The sequence below is a fragment of the Miscanthus floridulus genome, chromosome 9, assembly GCF_019320115.1.
Source record: "Miscanthus floridulus cultivar M001 chromosome 9, ASM1932011v1, whole genome shotgun sequence".
NCBI lineage: Eukaryota > Viridiplantae > Streptophyta > Magnoliopsida > Poales > Poaceae > Miscanthus > Miscanthus floridulus.
This window is the reverse complement of record NC_089588.1, coordinates 135255353-135280080: the sequence shown is the minus strand read 5'-3', so window position 1 is coordinate 135280080 and position 24728 is coordinate 135255353. Positions and strand designations below refer to the sequence as shown.

At 47.5% G+C, this 24728-nt stretch overlaps 1 protein-coding gene and 2 pseudogenes across 1 annotated transcript; all 3 read right to left on the bottom strand.

The window, feature by feature from the left end:
* Positions 1 to 757: 757 nt before the first annotated feature.
* Positions 758 to 4622, bottom strand: LOC136481023 (uncharacterized). The gene is made up of 3 exons (XM_066478412.1): positions 3562 to 4622; positions 1318 to 2246; positions 758 to 1248 (listed from the first exon to the last, which is right to left on the bottom strand). The coding sequence occupies exons 1-3, from the start codon at positions 4620 to 4622 to the stop codon at positions 758 to 760; spliced, it is 2481 nt and encodes an 826-aa protein (XP_066334509.1).
* A 9803-nt stretch (positions 4623 to 14425) lies between these two features.
* Positions 14426 to 17687, bottom strand: LOC136481022 (uncharacterized; annotated as a pseudogene).
* Positions 17688 to 19797: 2110 nt separating this feature from the next.
* On the bottom strand, positions 19798 to 22227 carry LOC136481021 (uncharacterized; annotated as a pseudogene).
* Positions 22228 to 24728: the final 2501 nt, after the last annotated feature.

Here is a 24728-nt window from a genome sequence, read left to right as displayed (position 1 = left end):
GATGTGACCGAACCGGCAGTGATGACAACTATCACTGCCGGTTTGTGTCTCTAACCGGCAGTGGCTTGACGGTCACATATCACTGTCGGTTCAAGCCAAGAGCCAACAGTGATTGGACTCTATCACTGTCAGTTGGCCCTTCCCTCCATTGTTGCGGCTGCTCTTCACCATGAAGCTAGCGCTTGGATTTTGAAAAATGGCTTGATCTTTTTGCTTTAAGGTTAGTAACAAACATCCACTCTTTTGATTTTGTTGCTTCATTAGCTTCGTTTTGATGGCTACATTGCTTGATTCTCATTCTAGTTCTTTCTTTATTCTAGAGAGCACTTTTCTAATTGGACATTTGTGCAAGGCTCAAATTGTGGTGAATCCATCATTCAAAAGGTTGGTGCCTATGAACACATTTAAATTCCTAGCTAATTATTCCATAGTGGTCAAGATCATCATTGTTAGTATGTGATGCTATAATTAGTTCTTAGAAGTAGAGTAGAATAGTTGTTCTTCATTATTGTGCAATTTCAAACCGAAAGAATACATAAGGGAGCAAACAACACTCGACATCTCTGCACACACCTTGGATTCCAACCTTATTAGAAAGTATGCTAAACAGACTTTACTAGAAAGCTTATTAAATCAAACAAGCAGCAAACGATATTCACAACAATAACAGCAGATAGACCAGTGTTAAGCATGCCAATGTTGGCCAGCAGGCCGAGTGCCCGAGTGTAGCTAGCACTGTCTAGGAGTGAGTATTCTGTTAGGTGTTGGCAGGTTGTGGTCCTTTCTTCCAGAAGAAGAGCAGCAAAACGAAGGCAAGAACAGGGAAGAGAAGCAGGGCGACATCCTTGGACGTGCACCAGTCCCGAGCGCTGCCTGCCGCGTAGGCTCCCAGGAGGGCGAGCATGTCCAGCAGCATGGCCGTGTGCATGGGCCAAAGAGGCTTGTTGCTTTTGCTTCCAAGTATCATCCGCGAAAGCAGCAGGGCGATGACGGTGATGGAAGCCATGAAGGAAGTGGAGTTGCTGTAGAAGAAAGCGTTGTACCGATGCCTGTCAACGTCGTAGAGGACCGGGTTGCCGGCGTCGTGCCCGGCGCCGTCCTCCCTCCACAGGCCACCCGGTGGTTTCAGGCCCGTCAGGTAGGTGACGCTGGCAGCCAGTATCCCTACCAGCATCAGGTACTTGGCCATCATCACGTCGAACTCTTTCTTCAAATTTGCTGCTTTCTGCTCTGGACTTCTTTGGTCATCTGAAGACTGACCATGTGTCGTTTCAGTCGTCGTCGTTGAGGACTGGTTCTTGCTACCTTCTGCTTCACCTTTAGGCGGCTCCTTGTTTTGCTGCTGACCATGGCGGATGATGGCCACATAGACTACGATTGCGAAGACCGCAAATACCAATGCCAGGTCAACAATGGAGGTTCCCAGATGCAGGGAGCTTCCGGCAGCGTAGGCACCGATGAGGCCGAACATGCCGGCCACCATGCAGACAAAGAGCGCGTAGCACTTGATGCCCGGCACATACAGGGTCGGGTTGAGGAGGAGCACGATGAGCGCCACGGACGCCATGAAGCTCGCCGCGTTGCAGTAGAAGAAGGCCTTGTAACGGCGAGGGTACTTGTCCAGGAGCACCGGGAAGCCGGCGCGGCGCCCGTTCTCCCACAGGCCGCCCGGCGGCGTCAAGCCAGCCTGATAGGTGAGGGTTGCCGCCAAGATTGCGAGGAGCAGCAGCACCTCGCGCTTCTTCTCCATCACATCCTCCTCCTCCTTCTTAGCTTCCTCACCGCCGCCCTGCTTGCTGCCGGGGTGGTGGTGGTCTAGCGTGAAGAACACGACGTGGATCACCACGTAGACAAGGACGCCGCCGGAGATGGCGAGCGTGTAGATGGAGGTGCTCGTGTCCCTGCTGCTCCCGGCGGCGTACGCGCCTATAAGGCCGAACAGGTCCAGGATCATGGCCGCCTCCAGCGCGTGCCCTCTCACGAGGCGCTCGCTCTGCAGCATCACCATGATGACGAGGGACGCCACGAACGCCGCCGAGTTGAAGTAGAAGAAGACCCTGTACCGCCCGGGATGGGTCGTCTGGAGGATCGGGTCTCCGACGATGTGGCCCTCCCTGTTGTCAGCCCAGACGCCGCCAGGTGGATCCACTCCTGCTTGGTAAGCGACCGTCGCCGCAAGAGTGGCAAGCAACTGAATGACTTCACGAGGCTTCTCCAGATCATTGCGTTCTCCACTGCCTGTTGACCTACATATATTTCACAAATAGTAAATGACTAAAAAATTGCAAACTAGAATACATTTGGTGACAAAATGATATTAATGAAAAAATCTAAAAAAATTAGAAACGCTTGGCGATTAATTTGGTTACATAACTTGAACTATCATTGCCATTGTATTTGTTTCATTTTCTAAAAAAACTACACACCCTTTCCATTATGAAAAATCTTCAACTAAACCATCAAACAAAGCCATTATGAAAAATAACATAAAATAACTCCAAAATATTTTTACATAGATTGCCCACCTATGTGCTGTGTGCTACCATGAATACCAAATATATACACATGCATGTATAAGAGATAAATACATAACTTTATAGTTTTGCAATCATGAAAAATGCCCCCTTACCAAATCACATACCAATGGCACTATGTATGCAGTTACATTATATAAAATTTGTAAATTTAGAATAAAAACATTAAAGAACATCTACATTGGTAGTTTGATTCTGATCACTCTATCCTTAATTATAAAACTACTATACACATAATCCTTTCATAGAGGAAGTTTAGAATATTAAGAATCATGTTACATGCTGAAAATAACAATTTATGCCATTGTAATAACTTGAAGTGTGTGTGTATATATATATATATATATATATATATATATATATATATATATATATATATATATATATATATATATATATATGTTTAATAAAAGCATCAAAGGAGAATTTGTGATAGAAGGTAACAATAATAAGCAATGTAGCTTTAACTTGTGGATCAAAAAATTTGAGGAATTAACAATTTATCCCAAATCTAGTTTTATGTCGTCATGAGACTTAATTTGCAAACAAGAGCTGACATAGCTTAAGCAAAACCTTCGAATAAACAAGTATCTAATACACGCACGAAAAGGTCCAATACAACGAGTGAACTATGAATATAGATGGAAAAATATATAGAATAACTGCTGAATTTGTCGTAATGGTATTGAGACTCCAGATCATTGTTTTAGAAACGAACAAATACAAACAACAAAAATAAGCATTTTTGACTAGTTCTAGGCTCTAAACTTGTTCACAAACTTTTAATACACGTATATCTCCTGAGATTTTAACCAGTGTAGGAGCTTGGTTAATGATGTAATAATCTTAAAATTCTTAGGCAGCTAGTTTTTGTTAAAGAAGTTATACCAGCAAGTTTGAATTGTTAAAGCAAGATGTTTAGTTTGAATCTCTTAATGCACACTACTTGCCAAAGGAAATTTCAACTTGAAATGTAAACTACGCTTTGCAAAGATAAAGATGAGTATTGCATAGTGCATCTGCATACCCGCTACCAAAGCTGAAGTGATGTTGCAGATTGATGGCAAGAAACCGTTGTAGAAAGATGCAGCCAAGAACTGGGACAATTAGGGCTAGAACATAGCCGGTGTGCTTGCTGTCCCTGCAGCTCCCAGCGGCGTAGGCGCCGGCGAGGCCCAAGATCCCCGTGATGATGAGCCCACACAGCGGAACCTTGACAGCCTTGAGGTCCACCTTCTCGTAGGCGGTGAAGGTGATAGCCAGCAGCGACGTGACGAAGGCGGCGGTGTTGCTGAAGAAGAAGAACTTATAGCGGATCGGATGGAAGCCCTGCAGCACGGGGTTGCCGGCGGTGTGGTGACCTTCCTCTGTGCTCCGCCAGAAGCCACCCGGTGGGTTCAGCCCGGCCACGTACGCGATGGTGGCCACGAAGATGGCGAGCACCAGCAGGATCTCGTGCTTGGACTGCTCGTGGTCGTGGTCGTGGTTGTCACCCGGCGACCGCGTTGCGGTTGCCGCCTTGTCTTGTTTAAATATCATGCAGGGGACGACGAAGCTGATGCAAGCAAAGGTGGCGCCGACCAGCCCGGCGGCGCAGACCGTGGTGAACCTGTCGTGGCTGCCTCCGGCGGCGTAGGCGCCCATGAGGCTGAGCAGGTCGACCACCATGACCGCCCGCGTGAGCTTGAGCAGCCAGCCCTGGTCGCCCCTGTGCAGGAGGAGGAGCAGGAGGCTGACGACGAGCGACGCCGCGAAGGAGATGGCGTTGAAGCAGTAGAAGACGATGTAACGGATGTAGTTGGTCTCCCGGAGAATGGAGTCGCCGGCCAAGTGCCGCGACGACGTGTCGGTGTCGTCCTCCAGCCAGGAACCCCCCGGCGGGTTGAGCCCCGCCGCGTAGGTCACCGTCGCCACCAGTGTGGCCAGCAGCAGCAGGTACTTCTTCAGCTGGTACTCCGCCGATGTCGATGTCGATGTCGATGCCGATGCCGATGCCGATGTCGATGCGCCGATGTCCATTGGCGATATCGATGGAGATGGCGGGTTCTTCCCTGCTTTACCCAACTCTTCATCGTTCTGATCCGCCATTGTTCTGCTGGGTGAAGTGAAGCTTTTGAGTGAAGTACACACCCATGGGCTTGGCTCGATCTACGCATTATATATAGAGCTGATCGATCGAGTAGCTGACACGGCACGCACAACATCTTGCGCCGATGTCTGCATCATAGTTTTAAATCTCCCGCTATATCTGCTGCTATAGCCCGCTATAGCCTTTCGAGGCAGGGTGCCGCTATTTGGGTTCATGTACAATTTAGCCACTATATCCCGCTATAGTCCGATATAGCTCCGCTATTAACTGTTTTAGAGATATATTGCTAAACGCCTTAGTCTGCTATTTAAAACATTGGTCTGCATGCATGCGTGTGTCCCAATAATGGCATTACTTGATCAAGTCATCTTATATTAGGCTTTATATATTCCCTTGTCAATACCATGATAGACTTTATGCTTTATGCCCTTATTAGCTTTTCATGCGCTAGTCTCATGCAAGTGACGATTGTCAGCACGACAGGTTTCGATCCCTCTTGTCTCGTGCACACTTTAGGCCTCGTTCGCTCGGTAGAATTTTGGCTGAAACTGGCTGAAAAACACTGTTCTGGCTGAATTGTTGTGAGAGAAAAATATTGTTCCGGCTGAAAAAAGAAGTCAAACAAACCGGATATGGGGTAAGCCGAACGGGGCCGTCGTGTTGAGGGGTTGAGCAAAGATTAAACAAATAAAAAGGGTAGTGCCATTCTGTGTATTGTGTGCATGCATCTGCTATCCACACTTCAGGCATAGCTTGGATGGCTGAGTGGTTATTTTCTAATAAAGCTCCCGAGTCCCCACCGAGAAAGAAAAAGCATGCATGTTCCCCAAACAACGGACGGGCACTGTGTGTGGAGCTACGCAAGGTACCTTTCCAGCATTGCTCAAGGTATTCCCACGCAACAGCGAAAGTCGAAAGATCTCGGCACGGCAGGGTTCGGTTCCTCATGTAATCTATACTTGTTCTACTGGAGTTATGAATGCTGCGCGACTGACTATTTGGGCTATAGGTTTTTATGTACGTGTTGACACCCAAAAATATGTCAACTTAGAAAATGGGCTATTGCTGTTAAGTTTCTAGCATTAAAAGGGTGTTCAAAAATATTTGGTGCGACAAAAGACGAAGAAATAAACAATAGAAGGAGGAGGACAGCGCCGGTCTCGGCCAAGCCTGCTGCTCTGCCCAAGTTGGCTTAGCCGACGCACCTAGTTGGCAAAGCCGACTGCCCAAGTGCTGGCCCGGCCACAACCCCCAGGGTTCATAGGCGACTCCAAGCTGGCCAATCCGATTTTTCTGCTGAGTCTGAATCGGTTTGATTTCCAAATCGGTTTTTGGACTTTTTCGACGTTAGAAACTTGAGGAATGTGTTTTGGGATTGATTCCTACTTGGATAAGACCGCCCCTCTCTCTCTATGAGAGGATCACGGCCAAATGGTCATGTTGACCATCAAACACCGAAATCCAAACTAAATATCCCATGGGGTCTATTTTCCTTACAACGCGGAGGTGTAGCGAGGGGCGGAGCGGCGGCACCGCTGAGAGGAGACACTACAAGACTTAGGGTTATTCCTGATGGTTTTTTAAAACCTGTTAGGAACTACGATTACTCCTAACGGTCTACAAAAACCGACGGGAGAAACTCAGAACATTCCTGTCGGTTTTTTAAACCCATGGGAATTTTGATAAAACGACAGGAATCCTAAAATCACTCCTGACAGCCAGTGTGAACCAACAGGAGTTCCCCTTCCCGCGGCTCAGGCGAAAAAATCTGGCTTCTTACACGTTCACTGCTCGAAGGCGCGTGGAAAAATTGAGGTCCTGCGCACTACAGTTTGTGGGTCCTACATACAAAATTTCCCACCCATGTAAATATCTCAGTCCGGCCCACCCCAAACCCTAATAATCTCTCCCCAAAATTCCCCACTCGCTCCCCCATGCGCCGCGGCAGCGCTCGGCTCCGACTCCGCTCCCCACGCGCCATTGTCTCCAGGCCCTCCGGCCACCCCTTCACCGCGGCCCTCAGGTGCTCCTCCCCCACCCCCGCGACCACAGCCTCCCAGTCCTCCGTCCACCCCTGCGCCGCCGCCACCTGTGGCGCCTCCCATCTCTGTGCCACCCACCGCCCTCGTGACCTCCTCGTGCACCCCCACGACCATAGTCCCAAGCCCTCCACCCACCCCACAGCAGCCGTGCCTTGGACCTGTGAAGGCTGTGGCAAGCAGAGGAAGAGGTGGCCACCAGCCCACTTACGTTAAGGAAGGGTGCTGAAACATCGGCTCTACGCAGACCTGGCCCATAGCACCGTGGACGCGCTGGATCCAGCCATGGCGGCGGCAAAATCGCCTCAGCACCGTGAGTGCGCCAGATCCGGCCTTGGCGGCGGTGGTATTGCTGGTAAGGATGCCTGGAGATCAGGTTTGCCCCACCTTGTGCTGATTTGAGCTCCTCAGATTGCTTGTTTCAAATTGGAGTCTGATTTGTCCTAAAAAGTGCTCGTTTTCATCCCTGTCAAAGGTGGGCATTTCTAGCTCTTGTTGCTGCTGACCTGCTGTTGTGTGATGTCAATTGTGGAAGATTTAGTCCAATTTTAGCTGGCTTAGCCATGAATGTAGGTGTTCTAGGGGCCATTGGAATTAGCTAATAGACTAATATTCCTAGTTACAGTTGCATTGATTGTTAAACATGCATGGATTCAGTTCATGAACTAATTTTTAAACTTGCAGCTTTCATTATTTGGGTAAGTACATGCTTATAATGTAAGTTACCTAGGATATTATTGCCATCAGAGCTGGTGGCTTTCTTGCTTCTATTGCATGGTTGCTTTGCTTATAATTTGCACAGAAATGTCCTGATAACCTCGAGCGGCTGAAATGGTAGTTTCTAGTTTGCAGGTATCTTAGTCATTGTCCGGGAGGATTAGGATTAGCTTGGAGGGTAAGTTAGATTGCTTAGGGGCTAAGTCTCCCAAGACTATAAAGACAAGGGCTATGTAACCTTTCAATCTTAAGCAAGAGTAGAACAGGCCAAGGGCTTTCTATCCCCCTCTCCCTTCTAAGCCTCGGTCTCCTCCCGTGCCTCTTCCTAGCGCCGCCGTCCCCTTCCTCCTGTCGACGCCCACACCCTCCCCTAACCCTAGCCGCCGCCAAGAGCCCCCCTCCCTATCGGGCTCTAACATTGGTATTCAGAGACCAGATTGATCCGATGGCCACCACCACCATGTTCATCAAGCGCCCCCCCCCCCCCCCAACATCATCGATCAATTGGCGAAACTGGGCGATAACTTCTTCGCCGGTAACACCAGCAGCAGCCCACTGCTGTCCGACGCCGCCGCACCCTTGTTGCTCGTGGCACCCCGCAACGACTATGCAACAAGCAGCGTCGCTGCCAGCCTTCCCTACAGCGTCCTCACCACCAAGCTGATGGACAATGCCGCTCGCCTGAGCAATAGCGAGCATGCACGTTCCAAGGAGGACCTCGACATTCGCAACATGACCAATCGTTGGAAGACGATGTTTGACGAGTTCTTCGCTCGCCCCGATAGTTCTCCACCAATAGAAGATCCACCTCAACCAAAGATCCCCACTCTGGAGTTCACGCACAAAGGAGTTGGAGCAGACGTCTTCCTGAAGCCCTATCAATGATCAAGCAAAGCCGCAGCACGAGGACACGCTGCCTGGAGAAGGGGGAAGAGATGTCATACGTCTAATAGAGGGCCCAGGCCGGCTAGGTCTGGGCTGACCGCGCCACTAGGAGGGGGTGCGACCAGTGGAGGGGCGGCCACCCGCCGCACCCCCGACATCCAGATCCGGGAGGATTATGATTAGCTTGCTTGGAGGATAAGTTACATTGCTTAGGGGCTAAGTCTACCAGGACTATAAAGGCAGGGGCTATGTAACCTTTCAATCTTAAGCAAGAGTAGAACAGGCCAAGGGCCTTCTATCCCCTTCCTCTCCCTTCTAAGCCTCGGTCTCCTCCCGTGCCTCTTCCTAGCGCCGCCGTCCCCTTCCTTGGGCCCCTCTCGGCCCGTTAGCTATAGGTTGGGAGGCCTCCATTGGGCGTATGACAGTCATATTGCTCTATACTATGATGTGAAATTTAGCAATGTTTGTTATGCCTTCTGTATGATGATTTTAGGCAGCATGGTCTAGTAGCACTACTGATTCTGTTATGTATTTCATGGGTTTTCCTCACATACAAATTAAGACAAGAATTTCAACTCTCAAGTAGGCAAAAGTTCCCTCTGTTTAGTTTCTTAGATAGCCTCATGCTCACTTTTTGTTTCTAGATCATGCTGACTTTATATAGCCTCACGCTGAATTTCAACTCACAAGTAGGGAAAAAATAAGACTGAATGGTTTAATGGTTTAACCTGTTGTCTGTTGCATTTGGATGTTCTGAAAAGCGGATATTTGTGGCTTCTTTTTCTTAATTTAGTGATTGGCTGAATAAACTAACAGCCATATTTGTCGTGTACAGATTGCAACTCAGCCAGTTTTGATATGGAGACAAGTTTAAAGCTTGCTTTGACAAGTAACATTTTAGATCATGCTTTTTTTTGTGTCATCAACTCATTTTAGAGCAAGCATTTAGCTATATTGAGCTATTTACTGCAGGAGCAGTAACACATAACAAATTGAAATAACCATATTGGTAATTTGGTATGATGTAGAGTGTGACATGCCTCTTAACATTTTGTTTATTTTACATGCTTCTCTGAACCCATAATGTACTGTGATCACATTTACAATACACTGTTACCCAGGACTTTTAATTAGTGCAATTTGAGATTTCTTGAATTAGGTTTTCCATATCCTCAATCCTCAATAGGTTTCCCTGATTTACTTTGCAAAACTAGATATCTCAATATCAGCTATTTAAACCATGCCATGTGCACCAAACTAACAAACTGTATAATCTGGTCGATGGAATGCCAGCATTGTTCCCTACTATGGTAAAAGCTTTAAACATTTATCACAGTAATACACTTAATACTTGTTAGCTCTGTATCTTTTTTGTCTCGTATTTATGCATATTTTGGTACTCTGACACAGTACCAATCAATTTCTAAGATGTTATTAGTGATATTTCGATTGATTTGATCTATTATTGTGATGTTACAGAACCATTCAAGAGTTTACATGGTGAAATTAGATATCTTAAATTTACTCTTATTAGTAGCTTGAAAAGTCATCACCTAACACTTGTACCTTGTATGAATATGAATCTTCTCTGAGTTGCATGTAAACCTATACCTTGTCTAACTCTGAACATTTCCTGAAATTCATATGTTCATTAAAACCAGAACACGTGTTGTGTGATGCTCTGCTAGTTTGGTCTGTTCATTTGATGCAACTTGTGGCTGCATGTCATTTTTATATTCGAACAGATGTGCAATCCTAAAGTTCACAGACAGCCAAAATTATTTTAACCTATTTAATTTCTCTCTTCTTGTGTCCTTAGTTGTGATGTGTAGTCTTTCAGTGTTAGAACCACTCACCATTTTAAATTCCATCTCTTTGTAGGGTACTGAGTCATCCCATGCTGGAAATGCCGCTTCTAGTTCTCTTGAGAGCAATGGCATGAAAGATAATGAAGACAACGCTAACAAGGACTGAAATGGTCAAGTGACAGTAAAACCTCTTTCGTGCAGTGAAAAGGGCTCTCCTTTCACTACTACACAAATTCTTTTGCACGGCGTTTACAAATGGGGCTCTGAGGCGGGCGGCCTGGTTGCCCGCCTCGGTTATTCGAGGCAGGGCAGCCGGACCAGCAACCGCCACGGTTAATTATTAACCGAGGCGGTTGTCCTAATGTAACCGCCTCGGTTAATGGATTAACCGAGGCGGTCACCTTAAAAAAACCGCCTCGGTTAATGGAGGTTGCCCTAACGCAACCGTCTCGGTTAATTGATTAACCGAGGCGGTCGCCTTAAAAAACCCGCCTCGGTTAGTAGGCCTGCCTCGGAAAAAAGGCCCGTAGCCCAGCTGGTCCATTAACTAAGCCACATATATAGGGCGTAATTAGGTTTTTACTCGCACTTCAGTCTTCCCCTCCTCGCAGCCGCGCCCCTCCCCGCAACCTAGCGGTACGCCCTTCCCTCCTGACGGCACCCTCCACTCTCTCCCTCCCTCCAATCTCTCGCCCCCTCCACTCTCTCTCTCGAGCACGTGGCGTGCGCACCCTCTCTCTCTCCCCCACGTAGCAGCGTAGCGGGCCGGCGCGCACGGCTCCCCTCCTCCCTCCGTCTCTCCCTCCCTCCCTCGTCGCACGGCACCGGAGAGGAGGCCAGCGCAAACCCGATGTCTGGCTAGGGTGCCGCGCCCCTCCTCCCCTCTCTCCATGGCTCCACCACGGCACGGATCCGGCGGGGATTAGCCCACCGGCGGCGGATCCAGCCTCGAAGAAGTGCTCGTGCGGCGGATCCGGCGGGGTGGTGTGCTTCAGCGGCGGATCCGGCAGGGAGGAGCGCTCGGGCGGTGGATCCAGCCACCGTAGGCTGCGGGGGCGTTGATCCGGCCACCATCGAGCAGATCCAGCCACCGGAGGCTGTAGGGGAGCGGATCCGGCCACCACCGAGCGGATCTGGCCACCGGAGGCTGCCGGGGCGTGGATCCTACCACGGACAACGGCGGCGTGTGGTACCGGACTCAGTGGGCTACCGGGCTCGGTGGACTTTTTTATTTCCTAAAATTATTAACTATGGCGGGCTACATAACTCAACCGTCTCCGATAATAGCATTAACCGAGGCAGTTTTTGCAACCGCCTCGGTTAAGGCCATGATTAACTGCGACCTTTAGTCCGAGGCGGTTGCAAAAACCGCCTCGGTTAACCCTTTTTGCCCGCCATAGTTAAGATTTGTGTAGTAATGTTTTATGTTGGAGTGTGTTTGGTTAAACTCCAAACTTGCTGCTGTTGAAGAAAATTAACTTCTTTTCTGTAGTTAGAAATCTACTAGTATATATATGTCAGATAGTGAAAAGGCCTCTGTTATGTAGTTGGCATGCAGCCAGCAGGTTTAAACTCTTTTTAGGAGCTACACTTGCTGCGTAAACTCTTGAACTAGCATGAAAAGTTTATATATGGTGCAGTATAAACTTGTGAACCAGTTTGAAATCTACAATGTGAGTAAATTTGTTACTGTGATGGTTAATACATATGCTAGAATAATGTATAATGTATGTATTAAATGTATTTCTGGAACAAAAAGGATGGTTGTGAGACAGATCCTGATAGATGATGCCACTATTCCTGTCGCGTTTTGCGTCAGGAATTGGAATTCTGACTTGTCGTTTTTTCCTGACGGTTCTGGTGACAGGAAATGGATGATAATTCCTGTCGGCTTATAATTCCTGACGGGGAATCATGTCGGCCACCATGTTAGGAGACAGGTTTGACTGGTCTACCCACAGCCGTCAGGAGTTGCCGTTAGGAGAGGTTTCCTGTCGGCCATCCGTCAGGAATAACATGTCTTTCTTGTAGAGCTGTTCCTGACAGCCTTTCCCTAAAACACTTTCCTGACGGTTTTTTGGCCATTCCTGACGGTTTTTGGCTGTCAGGAATTTCCCTGGCTCAGGTAGTGAGAGAAAGGAGGGAGGAGCGAGGTTCATTGTTCTAGGGACATAGCTGGACCGTGGGTTGATTTTGATAGCTTTGAGGGTTTTTTTTTGCAAAAACAGGTAGAGCCACGTGTCGGCGCGCAGAGAAGCCACCAATGCTCTGAATTCTATTGTGAGAGCAGGAAGCGGGAGGTTTTAATAAACCTAATAAACCTAGCTGTGGCCCCAACCCGCACCCTAGATGATAAAGCTTCCTCCTCAAACTGTACGAGCACTGGGCCACTACTCTATAAGGCGGACGGACCATCCAAAGTTATCATTTAATTTCCACCCTTTGCTTATGGTACTCCCACGTAACATTAAAATATCTCTACACGGTAGAGGTTTCGGTTCCTCATGTCATCTATACTTGCTTTTGGAGATTGTTTGGTTAGCTTTCCGTGGACGTACATCAGATTTTCTAGCGGATCCATTCTCATAATCACCCTCTGCCACGAACGAAGACCAAGCCGAATTAGATCACACACCAGCAAGGCTAGCCTGCCAAAGTCACACACGACCTAGATCGCAGCAAGAACGCAACAAATCAGCAAAACCAACTAGCAAGCTGGTTAGGCTGATTATTTGACGCCTGTTCTGCGCCGGGTAAACTCCTGAACACCTCCCCGGAAGACACATCGTGGAGGAGCACAAGAGGTTGTCCTAGGATCGGCAAGGTCACCTAGATCGCGCCCAAATCTCATCGAGAGACATGGCGAACAGTAGGAGATAGGGAGAGTTAGGGCTTAGGGTAGTAGATGTGGTTTTTGACGATTGGAAGTTCGATTACACAGTAGGCCATGATCCTATCATTTATATAGATGGGGTGGTCTTATCCCAATAGCAAAAACTCCAGGACGCATTCCACAAGTTTCCTCTATGAAAACACATTCCAAAACCGAGTAGGACTTCAACTGGTCTCGGAACAGTAGCAAAACCAGCCTAGCTGGTTCCTAAACCGGCCTAGCTGGTTTCCACAGGCGAGGCCACTCTTGCTACAAAGAAACTGGCCTGGCTAGTTTGGGTAGGACGGAGCCTAATTTCTTCTTTTCTTTGCTTCGGCTCTGATTTTTGCTGTGCCAAGTATTTTCCTCCATCAAGTGGCCTATTGTCCTTACTAGCACATTTGGACTGTCAACACCAGGATAGAGTTTTGCTTTTTCTTTATCGCCTCAACCTTTGAATACATGTTGTAGTATCTCAACTCATGCACTCACACCGCACACCACACGCATGGTCTATCCATGTGAGGCATCGAGCATCCTGAAAACAAAAGGGGGAGCAAATCCTGGTGGAAGACGTGAGTGGAGCAGGGCTTGAACTCATGACCGGCACAACTCCACTGGAGTACTTGCTGCCCGAGCTATGGCTCGTTCCCAGAGTTTTGTTGTTTTGAGAGAGAAGAACTGAGATATTTTTTGGTTGACTAATTTTGTAGCGTGATCCTAGAGTTTTACTGTTTTGAGGAAGAAGAACTGAGATTTTGGTTGACTAATTTTGTAATGTGATTCCCACAGTTTTGCTGTTTTGAGGAAGAATTGAGACGATGTTTAGTTGACTAATTTTGTACGTAGCGAGATCCGTTCGCACTGTCAACAGATCATGTTTATTTTTTGAGAAAGACAGTCAAAAAAGTATTATGTAATCAGATAACAATAGAACAGATCATGTTAGTTATTATTTGTTTCAAGTATTATGTAATCAGATAACACGGGAACAGATACGCCGTTCAGCGCGGAGATTATCCCCACGATTGGGCGGTAAACTCTTGTGGTGGCACGGATATATACCTTACCTGATGGACACAAGCAGAGATCATATATATATTTGTATGACAACTTGATGTATGACTTACGTTTGTTTCCAAAATGAAACCAGTTTACACAATTTATATATATACTAGTATACAAGACAAACAAAAAATAATATACACATAACAAGGAAAAATAAAACAAATTAATAATTGATTCAACATCTCAACACACAAACACACATTAGATACCTAATAACTCAAAAGAGCTTAAGGCAAACAACACACATTGGATTCCCAAAATTAATTCAAAAGAGCTTACTAAGGCAAATAAATTAAACGACCGCGTGTCATGACTTTTATTTCTCTTATTTTATTTATTTAGGGTAGTGACTAGTGACAGCTGGTTGAAATTTTGGACGGCATTATGGGACGTACATGCATCAACCACCGTGGTTAAACGGACTGAGTTATTTGAGGGGCCGTTATTGGAGGGGGCGGTGGCGGACTGCGTTGTCTTTTCATGGAGATGTAGAAGAGGAAGACAACAAAGACGACAATGGGGAAGAGCATGATGACCTTCCAGGATCTGCGAGACTCCCGAGAGCTGCCTGCTGCGTAGGCTACCAGGAGGGCGAGCACGTCCATCACAACGGCTGCGTGCACCCGCCGGAGAGACGACAGTAGTTTTATTTGCGGCAGCATCATCCGTGACAGCAGCAAGGCGATGACCATGATGGACGCCATGAAGGAAGTAGAGTTGCTGTAGAAGAAGACATTGTACCGCCGCTTGTTGGTGTCGTAGAGGACCGGGTTTCCAGCCGAGTGTCCGTCGCCGTCGTCCCTCCACATGCCACCAGGTGGTTTCAGGCCCGTCAGGTAGGTCACACTGGCAGCCAAGATCCCTACCAGCATCATATCAGGTAGTAAGCCATGTCTTCTTCTTCATCCTCTTTAGTCTTGTTTTCCCCGTCGTCATTTTTTGAGGATGGGGACTCTTGTTTTTGTCCTTGATGTTGACAACGGTTGATTGCCACGCCGATTACAATGGCAATACCTGCAGCAACGGATGCCAAGAAAATGATGGAGGTTCGAAGATGCAGGGAGCTTCCAGCGGCGTAGGCACCCATGAGAGCAAACATGCCGGCCACCATGCAGACATACAGCGCGTAGCACCGTGTATGCCCGGCTTGTACAGGTTCTCGTTCAGGAGGAGGATGATGAGGGCCACGGACGCCATGAAGCTCGCCGCGTTGCAGTAGAAGAAGGCCATGTAACGCCGAGGGTACTTGTCTTGGTCTCTTCGAGGACCGGGAAGCCCGCACGGTGGCGGAGCCTGTCGTCGTCTTCCTCCCACAGGCCACCCGGCGGGGTCAGGCCGGCCTGGTAGGCGAGTGTGGCAGCCAAGATTGCAAGCAGCAGCAGCACCTCGCGCTTCTTCTTCAGATTAGCATTCTTCTTAGCTTCATATCGCTTGTGATCTTCATCGCTGCTCCGGGCGGCAGTAGGCTTGCTGCTGGGTTCCAGCGTGCAGAAGGCTATGTGGATGACGACGTAGATGAGCACGCCGCCGGCGATGGCGAGCGTGTAGATGGAGGTGCTGGTGTCCCTGCTGCTTCCGGCGGCGTACGCGCCGATGAGGCCAAAGAAGTCCAGGATCAAGGCCGCCTCCAGCGCATGGCCTCTCACGAGCTTCGCGCTCTGCAGCATGACGATGATGACCAGCGATGCCACGAAGGCCGCCGAGTTGAAGTAGAAGAAGACCTCTACCGCCCGGGGTGTGTTGTCAGGAGGATTGGGTCTCCCACATTGTGGCTGTGTTTAGTTGGGTGAAATTTAGGAATTTGGCTACTGTAGCACTTTCGTTTTTATTTAGCAATTAGTATTCAATCATGGAGTAATTAGGCTCAAAACGTTCGTCTTGCGATTTTCAACCAAACTGTGCAATTAGTTTTTTTCGTCTACATTTAATGCTTCATGTACGTATCGTAAGATTCAATGTGATGGATACTGTAACACTTTTTGGGAAAATTTTTTGGAACTAAAGTCATGTGACCCTCTCCGTTGGCGGCCCAGACGCCGCCAGGTGGATCTAGTCCTGCTGTGTAAGCCACGGTCGCAACAAGAGTGGCAAGTAACTGAATATATTCACGGGTCTTATCCAGGTCTTGGGTTTTGTCAGCGATCCAACTGTTTGTGATGTCACATAATGAACATATGCCATTAGCTTTTGTTATGTATAGATTTATTTGATACTCCCACGCTCCATTTCAAATTATAAGACATCTTGGCATACAAGACCCTCTGTCCCTGAATAAATAGATTCCTAGAGTTGTCTTAAGTCAAAATTTTTAAACTTCGACCCAATTTCTAAAAAAAGACATTAAGATTTATGGTATCAAATTAGTATCATTAGATATATTATAGAATATATTTTTATAATATGCCAATTTTACATCATAGATGTTATTACTTTTTTCTATAAAGCTAAGTTAAATTTAAAAAAAGTTTAACCGGCACGAACAGGAGAAATTGATTTATCTAGGGACGGAGGGAGTACATAGCTTTTGTTATATATTTAGATATACACTATATATATGTCCAGTAGCTAGGTACAAAAGCCAAAACGTCTTTATAATTTTGGAATAAGGAGAGTAATAAATAAATATATGATAATAAATGCATGCGTAAAGGAAAATGGAAGGCCAAAATTGAACTACTATGCAAGGCAGATGAACGAATATGGAGTATTACTATACCTGAAGGACCTGGAGTATTTGACGAGTGCTTGCATGCGATGTTGGAGAGCATGCTGGAGGCACATCAAGACAACAACTGGGATACCTAGGGCAACAACAAGGGCGGTGTGGGTGCCGTCCCTGCAGCTCCCGGCGGCGTAGGAGCCCCCGAGGCCCAAGAGCGCTAGGATGATGAAGCCATACAGCGTCGCCAGCCTTATTAGATAGGTACTTCTCAAGGTGGTGTCGAGCTTCTCGTGGTCGACGACGATCATAATGGCGAGCAGGGACGCGACGAAGGCGGTGGTGTTGCAGAAGAAGAAAGCCTTGTAGCGGTGGGGATGGAGGTGCTGCAGCACCGGGTCTCCGGCGGCGTGGTGGCCCTCCACGGTGCTCCGCCAGAAGCCACCGGGCGGGTTCATCCCGGCCACGTACGCGATGGTGGCGCCGAAGATGGCGAGCACCAGCAGGATCTCGTGCTTCTTCTCCAGCTTCTCGCTGGTGGTTTTGTTCCCGTGTACGACGTACGTCGCAAAGGCGATGGCCCTATAGGCGGCGGCGCCGGACACCAGCACGGAGGCGCAGATGGTGGTGAACCTGTCGTGGCTGATCCCGGCGGCGTAGGCGCCCATGAGGCTGAGCCCGTCGACGAGCATCACCGTCCACATGAGGAGCAGGTACTCCCTGCTCCCTTCTTTCTGTAGCAAGAGGACGAGGAGGCCGAGCAGAAGCGACGCGGAGAAGGAGATGGCGTTGAAGTAGTAGAAGAGGATGTACCGCCGGTAGTTGGTCTCCCGGAGGATGGAGTCGCCGGCCACCTCCCCTGCCGACGCGTCGTCCACCAGCCAGGAACCCCCCGGCAGGTTCAGCCCCGCCACGTAGGTCACCGTCGCCACCAGGGTGGCCAGCAGCAGCAGGTACTTCTTCAGCAGGTACTCCGTCGATGGGGGAGGCGGAGCAGCACCACCGGGATCGGCCATGCTTAGTGTTGGGTGCCTGCGTTGGAGCGTAGTTCATGAAGCTCTGAGCAGGGGTGATTCCCTTGGGGCTCAGCTCTACGAATTTATAGAGCTCAGCTGAGCTCATGGAGCGGGTACATACATGGCTGTGATGTGTGCGTGTGTCCCAATAATGGCATTACTTGATCAGATCATCTTATTTTGGACTTTATGTATTCCCTTGTCATTCCAGGACCGACTTTAAGAAAATGTTTTTATGCCCTTTGCATCCGGTAGCCTATATCCCTCATGCAAGTGACCATTGGGTTGGGAGCACGTCGGTCCATCATGTCTCGTCCACACTTTATGGGTGTATAGTGTGAACTATTGAAGGCCATTTTCTAAATTAAGCTCCCAACCCCCACCTCAGAAAGAAAAAGCTTCTTCCCCAAACTAGACTGGCCCAGTGGTATCTTCAATTTCCAGCCTTGCTTATGGTATTCCCACGCAACAACAAAAGACCTCTGATGTACACGGCAGGTTTCGGTTCCTCATGTCATCTATACTTGTTCTGGAGCTGTGACTTCTTCGGAATTGATTGAGTGCTAAATTTGTGCTATAGATTTTTTTCGCGGCCATGCCTAAGCATGTTTTTTCATTAAGAGTAAAGAAAATTTACAAGAAATAGTCTTAGTAAGCCAAAAGGCTTACCATGCAAAACCGACATGATCCCTGCAAAACTAGCCTCACAGGGATCAAACAGAATTCATAATTAAAGCGATTACATACAAATAATTGACGACTAAGCTACTATCAACTCTAAAAGAAACAGCGAGCGTAGTGGCTCAGCTAGCCACTAAGGACAACACCTCTAGGCAACCGAGACCTCCATGTAGCTCCTCAATTGAAACGAGAACTTCATTGATGTCCGCGGAGGAGATCGATGGAGCACCAAAGCATCTGATAATTGAGGCAGCGACATGGGGAAGGCAATCAGAATGACCTTAATTTAGAGGCAAGGCATGGATCAACAACGTATGTCAGGAGCCTTGGCCACCATCTCATGGCCGTGCAACAATGACATTGGATCATAAAAGACTGAAGCTTATCATCAAATAGATTTTTCTTGTCCAATGCCAACCCTAGACGACTCATCACTTCCCTTGTTGTTTCCAGCTAAACTGGAGGCGACATGGGCTCCTCTAGCAGTGAGAGGGTGGAGGAGGAAATACCCATAGAAGCGACGACGACGCCTCCAGACCATCATCTTCATGGCTGCGCAACAGCGACATTGGATCATCAAAACGCTTAAGCTTATCATCAGACAGATTTTTCTTGTCCCATGCCAACTCAAGACGAGACATCACTTCCGTTGTTGTTTCGTCAGCCAGGCTGGTTTCATCGAGCCCAGGGCGCCCGGCCAAGGCGCAGCGCAGCGCAGCAGAGCCGACCTGGCTGGTTTAGGAACTGGCCAGGCGGCCGGTTTAATAGGGAGGCCGGCATCTTCTACCTCATTTTCTTCCCAGACTTCTAATGTGCGATGTTCCAAAATATTACTTGTTATTATATTGCTGTCTAGAACATTGTTACAAAGTCCTCCTCATACTCTTGGTCACCTTTTGTCGTCAACAATATCACTTTTTGAAATAACTAAAAAGGATGTGATTGTAGATGCATGCTCACAAGTAACTGCAATGGAAAATGACCAACTCAAGTAAGAAGTGGCTCGTCTCACCAAGGACTTGATCTTAGTGAAAGACAAGACGGAGCAAGCCTAACCTCATGCTCGTATGAGTTAAAACAGCTTGTGTCTAGTGATGATCTATATTGAGTCCGGTTACAAGACATTGGGTCACGCCCTGTGTATCTGAGTTACAGCTCGTGTCTAATGATAATACATAGAGTAATTTTCGAGTATTCATTAGGTTCAGTTGGAACTCTCAGGCATATTTACTACTAGGGATATAGGAAACTAACTCAAGACATGGACGCACAACCCTTGGACTGACATCTTGAAGGAAGCTTAGAGCAAACAGACCATGTGACAAGACAACAACAACAAAAAAAGAAGGTAGCAGAGCGTTCACTATTGCATTTGCCATTATGAGGAGGAGACCACCGACACGGAACCACTCAAGCATGTTCACCTGGGTTAGGCTGGCTGGGCCACATTAGCTGATTGCCCGTGAGATTTTTTGTCACCTCCATTTTGCTTCCACAATGACAGAGACCCAACGAAGAGCACCATGGGCAACATCAACAGGATGACCTTCCAGGACGTGTGCCACGCCGGAGCATTGCCAGCCACGTACGCTATCAGGAGGGCGAGGACGTCCATTAAAATGGCCATGTGCACCGGCAGCAGAAAACGCTCTGATTCCGGTTGGAGCATCATCCGTAACAGCAGCAAGGCGATGACGATGATGGAAGCAACGAAGGACGTGGAGTTGCTGTAGAAGAACACATTGTAGCGCCGCTTGTTGGTGTCGTAGAGGACCGGGTTGCCAGCAGAGTGTCCGTCGCCGTCGTCCCTCCACATGCCACCAGGCGGCTTCAGGCCCATCAGGTAGGTGACGCTGGCGGCCAGTATTCCTACCAGCATCAGGTAGCCATCCATGGACGCCTTGTCCTCATAATCATCACCTGTTCGGTGGTCCTCCTTTTTACACCAACGGATGATGGCCAGAATGGCCACGATCACAAAATCTGCACCAACAAATGCTAAGAAGCCGAAGGAGGTTTTCAGATACATGGAGCTTCACTACTGCACAAAATGTTTTGCGTTTCAAAATAGGCCTTCGAGGTGGTTGGGCCGGTTGCCCGCCTCGGTTATTCATGGCAGGGCAGCCGGCTCAGCAACCGCCTCGGTTAATGCTTTACCGATGCGGGCAACATAACCCAACCGCCTCGGTTGGGCATTCTAGTGCAACCGCCTTGGTAAATCATTTATCGAGACTGGCATTCTAACCCAACCACCTCGGTAAATCAGGCCACACCAGCCAACTACCGTCTCCATATATAACTAACTTAGGGTTTCCCAATCCTCAGTCTGACCGGCTCCCACTCCTCCCCCCATCTCCCTCTGCCGATAGCGGCGGCATCGGTCTCCTCCCGAGGCCCGACCGCGCCCCTCGCTCTCCCGAGCCCCTAGATCCCGATGGCACTCCTCTCCGTGTCGGCACCCCTTCTCCCTCCCGAGCCCACCCCTCTCCCTCCCTTGTTCCCTACCATGGCGGCGCCCCTTCTTCCCTACTACAGTGGTTCACGGGCGGGCTGGCCGCGCGGTGCGGCACCACCTCCTCTCTCGTGGGCACAGCACCACCACCTCCCGGCGGGCGCGGCGCCCCTACCACGGCGTCCGTTCCCCACCACGGCGGCCCGTGGTGGCCGGATCTGCCCGTGTGGCCGGATCCGCGGGCGAGGTGGCCGACTCCGCCCGTGTGGTGGCCGGATCTGCGACCATTGTGGCCGGATCTGCCCATGGTGGCTGGATCCGTGGGCGAGGCGGGCTGGCGCTGCGGGCGCGGATCCGGCGGCGGGCGACCAGATACAGAGATGGCCAGGCGGATCCCTGCGGTCCGGCGAGGATGCGTCACCAGCGAGCAGCTGCGGCGGCGGCGGCGCGTGGATGGGCTCGCTGGACTTATCCACGGGTTTTTCTTTTTTTTCTTTTTTTATTCTATTAACCAAGTCGAGCAGGGCAACCGCCTCGGTTAAGGTCATAATTAACCGTGATCTTTTGACCGAGGCGGTTACAAAAACCGCCTCAGACTTTTTGCCACCTCGGTTAAGATTTGTGTACAGCGGCGTAGGCACCCATGAGGCCAAACATACCGGCCACCATGCACACATACAGCGCATGGCACCGTATGCCAGGCTTATACAGGTCCTGGTTCGAGGATGAGAGCCACGGACGCCATGAAGCCCGCCGCGTTGCAGTAGAAGAAGGCCTTGTAACGGCGAGGGTACTTGTCCAGGAGCACCGGGAAGCCCGCACGGTGGCCAAGCTTGCTGTCATCGTTTTCCCATAACCCACCCGGCGGAGTCAGGCCGCCTGGTAGCTGAGTGTTGCAGCCAAGATGGAAAGAAGCAGCAACACCTCACGCTTCATATCCATCTGACGCTCACAGCTCTTCCTCTCTTTGTCGTTTTCGAACTTCTTGGGCTCTAGCGTGCAGAAGACGATCTGAATCACCACGTAGATGAAGACACCACCAGCCATGGCAACTGTGGCAATGGTGGTGATTGTGTCCCTGCAACTCCCGGCGGCATATGCGCCTATGAGGCTAAAGAAATCCATTATGATGGCTGCCTCCAGTGCGTGGCCTTTAACCAGATTCACATTCTGCAGCATGACCACGATGACTAGGGATGCCACGAAAGCCGCCGAGTTAAAATAGAAGAAGACCTTGTACCGCAAAGGGTAGGTTGTCAGGAGTATTGGGTCTCCCACTTTGTGACCCTCCCCATTGTCTGCCCAGACGCCACCAGGTGGATCTAGTCCTGCTGTGTAAGCCACCGTCGCGGCAAGAGTGGCAAGCAACTGAATATATTCACTTGTCTTTTCCAGGTCTTTGCTCATCCTGTCCTTCCTCACTGAACTGCAATCATGAAACAGATTTGTTGATTTTTTTTGCCACTATATATTATATAATTCTCCTACCTAGTCCATGTGTTTGCATTTTGATATCATAATGAAAATATACTCCCTATGTCCTGGAATATAAGAGATCCAGAGTACCAAAATACAAGGTATTATGGGTCCTCTCAAGACCCTCTCTCCTCTTATTCTTTTTTTTGCAAGAAATATTGAGATTCCTTTTAAACCTAGTGTCACCTAAAATACCCAGCCAGTAAGTAATAAGGAAAGTAAAAACTCTCAACTACTCACTCATCCTAATTAATGTGAGACAAAATGGTTTTTTGTCAAGCTCCTTATTTTGTCTGAATTTTGCTTGCTTCGTCGCTGTTTGCTCTATTGTTTACTGTCATTGAGCTTTTTTTCCTCACTATTATACAGTTCCACACTGACAAAATTCAAATGCTACAAAATTATTGACAGAAAAGGTTTGATACAATATTACTGTTGGGTCGCACTACTAAAACTTTCTACCCTACGACATTACCAATTTCTGACAAAACATGCATCATTTCTTTTGGATAATGGATGAAACGTTATGTCTGCCATAATATTATTTCATTGCTAACCCATGGCAGTTACGATTGTAATATTCTTTTCCTTGCCATTATAAATGTTACTGAAGAACATTTTATGTTTTGCGCATAATACGTTGCTGCACTACGGGACTAAGTGAATTTGCCGAGTGCCAGGGGCACTCGGCAAAGCCCAATTTGCACTCGGCAAAGGCTTTGCCGAGTGCTGCACTCGGCAAAGAGCACTCGGCAAAAAAAGAGTCGGCAAAGACGTCTTTGCCGAGTGTCTTTTATCGGGCACTCGGCAAAGCCTTTGCCGAGTGCCGACACTCGGCAAAGTTGGAACCGAAAAAAAACCCGAAAAAAATGGGAATTTTTACCCAAAAAAAATGGAAATTTTTTTTTAATTGGTGGAGGCCCCCACCGGTCAGCGCCCATCCATCTCCGGCTTTTTTCGCGTAAATTTCACGGCTACGCGGACAACGGGATTCGAACCCAAGACCTCTCGCTGCGCACAAACCTCCTCTACCACTACACCACACTGTCACTTGTGTCTAGAATCCGTTTTAGTTCCCAATATATTATACTAAACCGAGTGTAAATTGCTTATTTGAGGCCCTAAATGAATTCAAATCAAAAAGTGGTCAACTACAAAGTTTCATAAATTTTTGAGATCTACAATTTTCATTTAGTAAGTTTTTCCATCCGAGGTCGTTTGAAAAATTTGAATTTTAAATTTGAGAGATTCAAACGTAGTTTTGCATGATAAGATGATTTCAAATCAAAAAGTTGTCAACTACATAGTTTCATAACTTTTGGAGATCTACAATTTTCATTTAGGAAGTTTTTTCATCCGAGGTCGTTTGAAAAATTCAAATTTTCAAATTTTCAAATTCAAACGTCATTTTTGCATGAAAAATGATTTCAAATCAAAATGTTGCCAACTACAAAATTTCATAACTTCTCAAGATCTACAAAGTTTATTTTGGTCATTTGTTCATCCGACATAGTGGTAGTAACATTGTTCACAAATCATATATATCTCTCTTCTATTTTCATGAAATTAATATGAGAGATGTATATTTTATGAACAACGTTATTGTCGCTTTGTCAAATAAAGAAATGACCAAAATAAACTTTGTAGATCTTGAGAAGTTATACAACTTTGTAGTTGAAAAGTTTTTCATTTGAATTCATTTAGGGCCTCAAAAATTGATTCGAAAAACTGATTTGCCGAGGGCCAAAAAAAATACACACGGCAAAATACCTCTTTGCCGAGTGCCAAAACATAGGCACTCGGCAAAATACGGCTTTGCCGAGTGCTAGAAAAAAAGCACTCGGCAAACTGAGAGTAAATTGCTTGTTTGAGGCCCTAAATGAATTCAAATCAAAAAGTGGTCAACTACAAAGTTTCATAACTTTTTGAGATCTACAATTTTCATTTAGTAAGTTTTTCCATCCGAGGTCGTTTGAAAAATTTGAATTTTAAATTTGAGAGATTCAAACATAGTTTTGCATGATAAGATGATTTCAAATCAAAAAGTTGTCAACTACATAGTTTCATAACTTTTGGAGATCTACAATTTTCATTTAGAAAGTTTTTTCATCCGAGGTCGTTTGAAAAATTCAAATTTTAAAATTTTCAAATTCAAACGTCGTTTTTGCATGACAAGATGATTTCAAATCAAAATGTTGCCAACTACAAAATTTCATAACTTATCAAGATCTACAAAGTTTATTTTGGTCATTTGTTCATCCGACATAGTGGTAGTAACATTGTTCACAAATCTTATATATGTATCTTCTACTTTCATGAAACTAATATGAGAGATATGAGAGATGTAGATTTTATGAACAACGTTATTGTCGCTTTGTCAAATGAAGAAATGACCAAAATAAACTTTGTAGATCTTGAGAAGTTATACAACT